This window comes from Camelus dromedarius, chromosome 3 (genome assembly GCF_036321535.1).
Source record: "Camelus dromedarius isolate mCamDro1 chromosome 3, mCamDro1.pat, whole genome shotgun sequence".
Classification (NCBI taxonomy): Eukaryota; Metazoa; Chordata; class Mammalia; order Artiodactyla; family Camelidae; genus Camelus; species Camelus dromedarius.
Window position 1 is genome coordinate 35489948 of NC_087438.1, and position 12288 is coordinate 35502235.

At 39.2% G+C, this 12288-nt stretch overlaps 1 protein-coding gene across 1 annotated transcript; it reads right to left on the bottom strand.

Annotated features, from left to right (window-relative positions):
• Positions 1–369: 369 nt before the first annotated feature.
• ESM1 (endothelial cell specific molecule 1) lies at positions 370–9358 on the bottom strand. The gene is made up of 3 exons (XM_010977774.3): positions 8704–9358; positions 5501–5653; positions 370–1902 (listed from the first exon to the last, which is right to left on the bottom strand). The coding sequence occupies exons 1-3, from the start codon at positions 9002–9004 to the stop codon at positions 1802–1804; spliced, it is 555 nt and encodes a 184-aa protein (XP_010976076.1). The 5' UTR covers positions 9005–9358; the 3' UTR covers positions 370–1801.
• Positions 9359–12288: the final 2930 nt, after the last annotated feature.

Consider the following 12288-nt stretch of genomic DNA (forward strand, 5'->3'; position numbering starts at 1 on the left):
CTTGAATACCATACACTCAAGCTTCAAAGCTGTATGTTACTCTATTCTTTTACAGGCACTGAAAGGTTTGTTTTCACCCATATCTTCTAAAGTGTAACCACTTTCAAATACCAACAGAAAAAAAATTTTTTTTGCCTCTGTAGAATGGGCTAATACAAAAGGACCAACTTTTTAGGAAGCTCTAAGGCAACAAAAATCAGAGGCAAAGAAATAAATATTCTGGCCTCGTGTTTTGATAGAAGATGATTATCTGTGACAGAAAATTTAATTGAGCAGCCTGTCTTTTAATATGCATTAAAGATTTCTTATTCATTCAGTGAATCATTTAAATATTTTAATGATTAACAAAGTCATGAATGGACTCAGAGCAGCTATCTTGCTTTTTTATTGATCAATCATAAACCTGTCCTTTTAAAACAAATCCAAACAGCTTATTTAGCTTACGTTCAAAGACCCTCCCACACACACATTCACAACTCTGTTGGCAAACTTCGAGAATAAAACATAGGTAAATAGTGAAATAATTCTTAAATAATTCTTCACTCCAAATAAAATACTTCTGCAAATGTTTCCTAACAAAATCTAGTACAACAGTCCTGTTTGTGCTAAGATCCTTCCAAGTATACTCATAATTCCACTTATTAATCAAGTTTAAAGAAAAAAACATAAAAATGAACTATATTTTAAAGTTGACATTTCCTGCTGAAATTGACTCTTTTCCAAACATCCTAAAAAGCAGTTTCTACTTTAAATTTAGAAGTCATTTAAGTCACTGCACTTACTTTTAAATAAATTCCCTGTTGCTAATGTTTGGACATTTTATAAATCCATAGTAACTAAATTTTTCTAGGTTTCCCTTATGCCTTATTACTATTATAATTGTTAATAATAAATTTACCATGCCTCGGATGTTTGAAAACCTTATAGAGTTATACCTTTATTCTAACCATTTTAAACAAACAATATTATGTTTATTTTCTCAAGAAGGTGATAAATACGGGTACGGAGGATGACTTGTACTAACAATTGTTTACAATAATATATAAATATTTACCTTCACACTTCCTCCAAGTGGACAAAATACTTCCTTGCTCTCGCAATCTGAGGTGGCATTCTTTAAAACCATTTATGGAAGTGTATGTTTGCCCTCTGCCCCAGAACCCCCTTCAGATGCAGTAACCTGGGAATGCCATGAGCAGCCCTTTGAAATCTGTCTCTGTTCAAGGCTGCTACTCAAACTCTCACAAGCTTCAAACAGCCCACTTCCTTCAGGGATTATTGTGTTTTGACTTTTTCCAAAGTTAAAAAAAAAAAAAAAGCAAAATTAAATTCTATTGAGGCTACCTCAAGGAAGACCTAAACATCATACTCTCCCACCCCACCCCCACCTTCTCTTGCTGCTAACTCGTCCCCCGTCCCATATCCCCACCATTAATGTACATCGAGTCAAAGAACTGTGGACTCACTGTGGTCCTCAGCTTTGGCTAGTTTTCTCTTTGGCTGATCTCCCTCCAAGTTAAGATTATTTAAATTGCATTTTTAGCTCTTCGCTATTACTATAAACACATATTTAACAAATCTATACGCATTCAAATATTTAACAAATATCTAAAAATGTTCAGTCATATGCATTTTATGGATTGTTAGTAGCCTACTTTTTTTTTCCCTGGACCCACCCTGAATCACTCTTGGTCTCCAAAATTACATGTCCATATGCTATAACATAGACAGTTCCTAAAATGTTGGCTGTGTGTTGAATGATCATTAAAGTAGAGTCTTCTCTTGGAAATCCCACCCAGAATCAGCGTGGATTTAACCACTTCATTACAGGAGACCGGGCAGCATTCTCCTTCACGAGTTCTTCTCTCACAGCGTTGCCATCTCCAGAGGCCACATCATGCTCTGAAATTAGAAGGAATACATATCTTGTCCAAATGTTTATAACTCCAAGACCCAGTACACTTTTGTCTTATTTCCGTATTATGACAGACCTACAATGAAATCTCTAACAGATTCAGAGTCTATGCTGTGCTCACCTGCTCTTGTTAGAGAGACCTCCCATCTCAGTTAGCACCCCCTGAATTATTTCTCTTCATTCACCTGTCATCACCTGATATTATTCTATACATGCATTTGTCTTTTTCCCCCTGTATTTTCTCACTCCACCACTAAAATATCAGCTCCATGAAAGCAGGGACTTTGTTTTCTGCACTGGTACAACAGTACCCCGGAACAGAGTAGGTGCTTAATTAATACAGAATGAGCAAGTGCTGTAAGTATAGGTCTCGAAGTAAGATTCTTATCCTATCTGGTATGGAAGAGGGATTAGCTTATTGATGTGGCTTCAGAATGCAGAAGGCAGACCAAAGGGCAGAACTTATAAAGATAGTTCTTGCTCTACATAAGAAAGAACACTGTTATATTTTTTTAAAAGAAATTTTCTGCTTCTAAGAGTAGGGAAGTGTGTTTGCTTCAGCAGTGCATGCCCCTCCTGAAATGGAAGGCTGTGAGAAGACTGGCATGGCCCAGCAGATAAATGTATGCAAATTCATGAAACTTTCCAGACCTTACCACTACCCATCCCCCCCAAAAAGAGCTGGTTGTAAATTCCCATTCTTGGAAAGTTGGAGAGCCCACTACTCAACAACAACAACAAATGGAGATGGGAAACCAGGAAGCCCACATGCCAAGAATGTTGCAACCAATAGGTAGACAGTCAGGAAAAAAAAACCACCTCATGCAATCAAAGTATAAAAGGCACCACGAGAAATCCCTGTGCTGAGGAACCTTGGTGCCATTTACAAAGGCTGGGCCCAAAAGGACTTGTGCAGAGGTGATGTGAAGCCCATGGCAAGACAAGGGCCCCAAGCCCCTTCCTGTAAACAGCAGTGCTTGAAGCCCAGGAAGTCACACGTGAACAATGCACAGCTGAACAGAAGGGCTCCCGGACAGACTTTCCAAGAGGTCTTTAGGATATTCTGCCCTTTATCCTGAACCTGACTCAGGTTTACTGAGATTACACCAATAGCCATTCTCAGTTGCTCCTTTAGCTCATAAAGGGAAACACCTTAGGTCAGAAAATGCTTTTTCCACAAATTTCTAATAAGAATCTTGATACTTAATTTGGGTATAGAAATATTTTTTGTGTCACCTTTAGTGTAACTTTCATCCAGCAAAATACAGTCGCCCCTTGAACAACACTGGTATTGGGGGTGCCGACCTCCGCACAGTCAAAAATCCACCTACTGCTGTCTGCCCCCAAAACAAAGAAACTGGTAAATGACTCATTCAAGGGCAGGAAGCTGAAACAGTGTGGATAGAATCAGGACTCAAACCCTAGATCTTTTGACTCCACAGATTGTGATCTCTAATCGAAAAAAACCTTTTCCCCACACCTAGTTAAAGATCTGTAAAATGAAAATACAAATACTATATTTATTGGGGAAAAAATACACATATAAGTGGACTCACATAGTTCAAACCCGTGTCGTTTAAGAGTCAATGGTATCTGTTTCCAAGGCATCTATATAGTGGTCAAGATTTTTGCAGAATCTGCAAGCAAATGAGAGAGGGGTGACAGGGCCAAGGGAAAGGGACGGCACAGTGGTCCAGCGAAGAAGAGAAAGGATGCTACTGTGTGTGCAGCAGGAAGGATGGAGGTGACATGAAAGTTGCATCATTGAGGATTATTTCAAAGGAGCTCTCGAGGATCCCCAGACATCCCAAACAGCAATAAAGGTTCACCAGGGATTCAATTCTCTCTTGGTGGGATAGTTTAAGGTACAATCTTAAACGAGTGAAGAGGAATTGGAAAGTTGTTCCCTCAATGTTCTTTTTAGCCTACGGCTTTAAGAAAGCAAAATAAGACAAAAGAAGTTGCAAGTGTTTGAGATAGCTAGTTATGCTGAGAATTCAATAGGTTTCAAAGCTGTACTGAAAGCAATCAAGCCATTCAAAAAATTTTCTGGTCTTAGAAAGTAGATCTGGTGGTTGCTAGGGGCTGAGAAATGGGGGTAACTGCTTAATGGGTACTGGTTTTATTTGGGGCTGAGAAAAGTATTCTGAAACTAGACAGAGGTGGTGGCTACGCAACACTGTGAATGTACTAAATATCACTGAATTGTACATCTTAAAATGGTCAATTTTATGTCATGTGAATTTCACCTTAAAAATTTTTTTTCACAACTTAAAACTCAGTTTTCTTCCACTTTGCTTTTCAAAGACTATAGGGACAAGTCATAATAAGTATTTAAAATATTAATACTGATCTCAATTTCCAGATCAAATATGCACCAAGATATTCACCTAATGGTTAAAAAAAAGTTTTCATTTTTTATGTTTAAGGGCATAGTCGAACTTAAAAATAATAATCACTTAAAAATGCAGTGTTTCCCTCTTTATCCTGATGTATTTAACTGTACCCATGTGTAAGAAAGAGGTAAAGCTTGGAAATAAGCACATTTGCCAAATATTTCAAATCTTGATTAATTTGAAGTGCAAAGAACCAGAATCAAAAACTAAGATAGATTTGGATTGTCAACTATTTATATCTAAGGAGGAAAAGTATATAGTTCTTTTGATACTATTAGTTGCTGTGGCTACATGTTGTTTTAAATGAGCTATTTTCAATTTAATAAAGCTTTACTAACCAGTTAGTCAACAAGATATCCGAACACGTGCCTACTATCATCTTACAGTATACATCTTACAACTGTTTCTCACGTTCTGACAACCTGTACAAGAACTACACGAGCACTAACAAGCAGCGTGTGAGTATTACTACACTTTGACTCAAAAGTTTAGAGGTAATTCCAAAATTTCAATCACAGATACTTTTATTCTCTCCCAAATCCACAAAAAGACATGCTTGGAATTATTCCATTTAAACACTTCCATTTGGTTAAAAAAAGTTTTATATTTTCTATGTAAAGAGGCTTCTCTGAAGCCTTATCCAATAAATTCCTCAGAGTACTTTTCCTGTGTGAATTGGGAGACAAGCAGCTTTGTCTGGTTCATAAGTAAAACAGATCCCCCAAAAATTTAAAGAACTTTGCATATCTTGGCTCATTTTTATTACATGTTTTTTGGTACTCAATCATATTTTTCCCCATCTAAATTGGGTAAACTGTATGAAAAATTATATAATCTTCAACATTATTAATGAGGTCTCTTTGAAAAATAGCAACAAGATTTAACAACCACCCACCATTCCCTAAGTAAAATAAAAGAAACAAAATTATTTAACCTTTTTTTTTACTTTATTACCTTTTTTGTGTGGGGGGAGGTAATTAGGGTTATTTTCTAATTTTTTTAATAGAGGTACTGGGATTGAACCCAGGACCTTGTGCATGCTAAGCACACATTCTACCACTGAGCTACACCCTCCCCCAACAAGAAAATCACTTATATCAACATCTTATTCTATTAGCCATATTTTTTAAGTTATTCAAACTGAAAGCAATATTATTGTTTCAATATTTATCCGGGAATCGGTTCTTACCTGTGTGAGAAACAAATCTCTGGTTGGACGCTTTGGCTACTGAATATTGGAAGAAGGGAAACTTCAGACATTTGCCAGTCACCCTGTCACATATGCCCGACTGACAGTTGCAAGTCTGTTTGCATTCCATCCCGAAGGTGCCGTATGGGCAGTCTGAGGACAAAGGGAAGGGTGAGAGAGGGAGCTGCTGGATGTGTGGAAGTGCCCACCCTCACAGCCCCTGGGTGCACTCAGGAACTGACAAACCTCATGAATCCTGACCATAAGACAAAACCCAATTCTCAAAAAATCCCAGGCTTTGAAAATTAAAACTTCAAATCACATACGTGAAATCACACACTAAGACCAGATAATGATGGACGCCCCAGTTATAGTATCTTGCTGTGAAGTTGAGCTGAAGACAGATACATATAATCAATATCCTTGAACCAGTTTTAATTCTATTTACTTTCTGCTTAGACACCAAAAGACAGGGTCTCATGGGCTACCTCTGTGACAGCTCAGTGAACGTGGGCAATTGAACAGACATGTGTGTCAGCTCCTCACAGAGTTTAAAAGGTATGATGCTGTCTTTGAATCAATCCCCTGTACTCACAGACAATTTACCATTCTAAATATATAGAAACTAAACTGGCTTAAACTAACCAGGGGCTAAGAGAGCTGCTATCTCCGCTCTTTATAAAGCGATCAATCCTCAGTCTGCTCCAACTCTTAGCAACTTCCTTATTTATTAAAAGAGCAGGACAAATTAACCTAACTTCTCCAGACGTCAAGAAGATGCACTAATAAAACCCTCTGCAGAGCTAAGATGCAATATGATAAACATGAAGAAAGCTCAGAATTTATTTGTATACCTGCCAAAATCCAAAAGCTTTTAGAGCTTCGATGTTTTCATACTTAGATTAAAACATATCATATTGAGAAAAAGAGAACAAACTCCTTTATTTAAAATGCATGCTTTTTGTAATGTAAACGGCATCTCAATAGAGTAGCCAGTCCTTAACAGCCAAGGAGAATAGATGTAGAATATTTTCTTGGCATGAGACTATCCTTGTAAATGTACAATCACATATGGGTGAAGAAACAACATGTGAGGCATCTGAGCCTTTAGCAAACTAATCTTCCTCAAGACAGGTATTAATGAAATATATTTTGAAAAGAGATTTAAAGTTTCTTTACTGTGCATCCTTCAGATTAGAGAAGCACCAGGTTTTCAACACTGGCCACTCTGCTGGGAAGAACAGTCCTGAAAAGCGATCCTGAAAAAGCCTCTAGCAGAAAAGCACACAGGATAGGATTCTGTCTCCAGTGATGCTGAAAACTTAAACTTTAGCCAAATTCTCAGTTATGCTCTTATTGTATCCCTGAATGTACTGAATACTGCTGGGCAGATAGTAGGTGTTCAATAATGATGTGTGGGCTGGCTGATTGTTATCTGGGCAACACAATGCCAAACATCTGAATATTTAGAGAACGTCCGGATATGCAGCTAAAATATACAGTTTTCCTAGAAGTGTTCTGTAGAAAAGCTGAAGGAGAGCGTTTGCCTAGAGCAAAATATAATGTCTCTATCTAGCTGCCGAGGTTCACACAGACTCACTATTTCCAGCAGAGAGAAAAATGTTTGAAATTAGACTCTCTTGCAGTCTGAAGGATGTCCAAGAGCTATCCTAAATAGCTTTAAAAAATAAATCTTATTAACAGCTACCTCAATCATTCAGTGAATGTTGGAGAGCTAAAGACTCTGGATGCTTTACAGCTTCTTTCTTTCTCCATATGTAATTGAACATTTACAATCACACTTACAGAGACAATTTTTATGCCAAGAGAAAAAGCAATCCATGGCATATACTTGTTATATCAGAAACAGGACTGTGTTAACCACTTCCTCCCTAATTTCCTTATGTGAAGTACTCTTTTCTTGGCTGATAAGCCCTATAATTTACAGAAAATGCAAATCCTACTCAGCTGAAAGAAACAGTATATGAAAGTCCATCAAAGAGAATATTTCCTCAATATTCTAGTTTGTATTGGTTATAAACAAAAATAAACTAAGCAAACAATAAAATTTTCCCAGTGGTTCAAGAATTTATTTTCTGAACTTTAGAATGTTTTGTGGCTTAAAAGGTGATTGATTTACAAAATATTTTTTCTAAAAAAGTTACTGAGATTAGCTCAATACTGGATGATTATCATTCATAAAAAGTTTATATTAAATCCATAAAAATAAGATTTAGAGACTTTCCAGTCCTTTTAATTTTAAAAGCTTCTTTGTATTATAAAACTGATAAATAGGACTATAATATATGTGTTGCATCTTAAAATTAACTCTTAAGAATGAGATCATGAGGTATCCACATACAGAGTATTTTTAAACCACCATTCCTTCCATTCTAAACATGTTAAAGATTTTAAACGACAGCACTAAGTTTGAAATAAATTCTGCAAATGCTTAACCAAATTGTTTATCTATCATTTCAACCTAATAAGGTTTTTCTTTAAGTATGTAAGACTGCCAACCTCTTTCTTTACAGACTTCCAATTTTTATTTTTCTTTACTGTTATTTTTGCTTATCTTACACTATCTGTTATTTTTCTAGATGATCCAAACCTTTCGTAAAGTGGAATGAGGCTTGTTTTATACTTCAAGATAACCTCTTCTGAGAATGTGGGTCATTTTGCCAGATGACTTAAGCCACCCAATTTCACAAAGTGCATTAATGTTCATCAGAAATATTTGGTCTTGAGAGGTGCCCTCCATCCTGTGGACCCTTTTAAGATCAAAGAATCACTAAACCCCAGGGCTAGCCACTTCTCCCAACAGGTTACCGAGTGCAGACCTCTGTAATCACTGTCTGCAGAAGAGAGTACCTAAACCATCCGTAACAGATAACCTGTCAAGTTCCTAAAGTGTTCCAGAAAAGGAGGAAACTCAATCTTCAATTGCAACTTTTTTTTAATCTCCTAAATATAATGAGTGAAATGCTGTATTTCTTTCTGGGCTTTCCTGCACACTGGGTTCAGCTACAATGTGCAGCGTTATCTTTCTTTCTCTCTCTCCCCACCACACCACCTGTGGGGACCTAACGCACTTGCATTTTCCCTCTTTGTCTGTAAGAGGAAAGGCTCCTGCCTCCCACGCTAGCTGAAAGCCCTCAGTATGCCCTGGGCGGGGCGGGGGGAAACAAGGGGTCACTCTTTACCTTTGCAGATACCAAACTCGTCACCAAAATCATCCTCCTCACTGTAAAACTGACACCTCAGCCCGGGGCCACACTTGACGCCATCCATGCCTGAGACCGTGCGGTAGCAAGTTTCTCCCAGCCCCGCGGCGCACACGCGGCAGCAGCCACAGTCGTCCAGCACTGTCCTCTTACAGCGCAGGCTGCTTTTGCACTCGTTACTGTCACAGCGCTCGGGGCAGTCCACCGCGTACTTGGTGCTCCAGGCCGCCGCCAGGTGCGCAGGGACCAGGAGCGTGGCCAGCAGCAAGAGGCTCTTCATGTTTCCCGCAGCTCGGCTCGCTTCCCGCGGCGGGGGTCTTTGCTGGCGGGAAGCAGCCGTCCAAAGTGGTAGCTGAGCCTCTGCCTACTCGTTTATGAGTTTTATACACTGGGTTGCCCGCATGCTTCCCCGTCATCAATTTCCTCAACCCAGCAGCAGCGCTGTCCTCCTGCCAGGCTCTCTTGTTTTAGTTTATGAAATCCAGGATGAAGGCTGGATTAACACGCTGCTGCCATCCAGGAATTGAAAAGCCCGAGCTGATGTCATCTGTTATGTTTAGATGGTTGTTTTGCATGAGGACTAAAAAACTCGCTCACATCCGTCTTGGGGGCTCAAGGACGTCTGTGAAGGGGGAATAAAGAAGGTTGCACGCCCTCCTCCAGGACAGGAATTGTTCTGACACCGGCACATCAGTTGTGGTGTAGCTTTGTCTCAGAGCCTCTGCAGTCAGGAGGAAAATTATATCGACATGAATCATCAGGACCGAAGAAGCTCCTTTTAAAAAAATAAATAAACATTTGGTATTTCCCCTCAATAAATAGCCATGAGATCATTTGGAAGAAGAAAGGGTTAGAGTGTGCCTTTTCAATACTTAGAAGAAAGAAAATATTTTGAAAGGGTTATTTTTTTTAGAGACCCCCTCTTCCTTCCTCCCACCCCTCTTCAAATATTATTTCTAAAACAATTCATATGACATATATCTAAGTTTATCATGGATGTAGCTGTATTTCTAGTAAGATGTGGGGCTGCCGCTGAGAATTTCCTTTAAAATCAATACAAAAACCACAAAAGAGGTAAGATGCTGCTGGCACTGTTCCTGGCTTACTCCATTCTGGAAAAACTTATCAGCTGGACTCCTGCTGACCCAAAACTCACTGGGGAGAGGGATCATCCATCACCAAGACTGCCTGTCCAATGATGGAGCCCATTCGCAGTCCTTCCCCTCACCTCCTGGCATAGATCAGAACCCTCACTAAAAATTGCCAAACAAGGCAGCCAGCCCAAGGAAACAAATGAGCCAGCAGGGAAATCGGACCATGGCCCAGAGAGGCTAGTCACAGGGAAGGGAAAACATTACCCATCTGGAAACAAGGTCTTCATGCTATGGAGGGTCACAGGGCCTAGGTCCCACCAGGGAAGACAAAGCGGTCCTCTTAAAGCATTAACTAGATCAAAGCCTCATTAAGCAAGGTTTGTGGGACAGAAGGAGCAAGTCAAAAGAGGAGAAAGGAGAGTTCTTACTCTAGCTACATGTTGGATTCCAAGCCCCACCCACCTGTCAAAACAGACATAATTCCATTGTCATCTAGTAAATGCACAACCAATACAGCTGATACCTCTGGGTCTGTCACAAGTTAACTATGGGCAAGCCACAGGACTTCTCTCAGCCTCAGCCTACTTTTTTGAAAGCTGACAGCATTGGGCTGGTTGATCTCTAAAGTTCTTGTCCCCTCTAGAAGGTGAGCCTGAGGTCACTGGATGTGACTTGATGATTAGCCTTCAAAAGTGCGATTTTAGGAGGTTGGAGGGAACAGAATCTGGACTGGGGGGTGCAGAATCCATATTGCAGGGATTTGAGGAGATGGGAAATGAAGGCAAGAGTCCTAGCTTCCAAATTTTTCATGACAACCCACTTTTAAATATTCTGTCTTCACTTCCAGAAGCAAACACATACTTGACAAACAGGACACTCTGATTTATTGTTTTCAATACTGGGTAACATCCACTGAGTGCATGGTATGTACCAAGCACTGTTCTGAAGCATTTTACGTGTATTAACTCACTTGATCCTCACCACAACCTTATTAAGTAGGTACTATTATCATTTTATGAATGAGGAAACTGAGTCAGAAAGAGGTTAAATAACTTGCCCAAGATCCCCATAATATCAGAGGTTGAACTTGAACCATGTCAGTCTAATGTCAAAGCCACACACTCTATTGTCCTTTTCAATATAATCATGCTTCCATGGCCAGTGGTTCTGATGGCCTAGTTCGCAATTTAAGATGACTTTGGGAAAGTTTTCCTGTTCCAATTTTGTTGAACTCTACTTTCTGACGGGAGTAGTTAATTGGAAAAGTGGTTAATAACAACACCTAACTATTGTGGAAATCTTAAGTGCCAGAGACCATGCAAAGCATTTGATGTGGATTATCACATTTAACTTTCAAAACAACCTCAACAGGTAGGTACTATTCTAATCCCCATCTTAGAGATGAGAAAACTGAGGACTAGAGGAGTTAAGTAATTTGTCCAAGGTCACACAGTCAGCAAATGACAAAGTCAGGACTCCAACCTTAAGACCAATCATGTCCAGAGACTAAAGATGGCAAAATTAAACACATGCAGGTGCCAAACAGGTGACCCCAGTGGGTGAGGTGGTCAGCTAACCAGGTGCACTGCAATGAGAAAGAGGGGATTGTACCCACCTGAGTGTACATGCCTTAAATAAGGGAAGCAGCAGCTCCTTAGGGCCAACTGACTGCTGTAGGAAGATGAGCACACTGTGCTCAATCTTTTAATTTTTTAAAATAGAAGATAGAACCCAGACTTTTGAATGTAATCCCCTAAATTTTAAATGTTGGCCAGTATCTCATTTGAATTAGAAAAACATTATATGTGCCTTCATTTCTTATGGATTGGATCCAGTCTGCACACTAGTTTGGTCTTGCTATAAATTTTGGATTCTGTCAGAGCTGGATCTGAATCTCTGCTCTGAAGCTTATTCCCTTAGGGAACTTAGTTTAATGTCTCTAAGCCTCCATTTCCTCATTGTGTACAATGGGCTAGTGATACCTTCTTAATAGGGTTATTGTTAAGATTGATAAGATAAGGGATGGAAAGCGCCAATCAAGTAATATGCATTCAATAAATGGTGGCTAGTTTTCATTTTACAATATAGTCATCATGGCAGCGAATAAAGAAAAATAATAAGAAGGTAAGAACCTTCTGGTTTTCATAGGAATTTAAGGAAGAACAATAAGGGCCTTTGAATGTCAAAATCACAAGTGTTGAAGGGAAGGGGAAAAGGTACTTGTGGACAACCATCTTCTGCATTTTTCTAAAACTGATAAATACCTTTGGAAAATGACTATGGTACAGAGAGAAGATACAAGCTGAGGGTACCAAACCCACAGTAACAGTAAATCAAAAGACAGTACACAGAAGAGTGGAGAAAATATGCTCAACAGAGTTCATAAGTGATGGAACTATCTCAATACATAGTACATAACAGCTCATTTGGGGGACCCTTCAATTCCTTCCAAGACTCAACAAAAACTGGT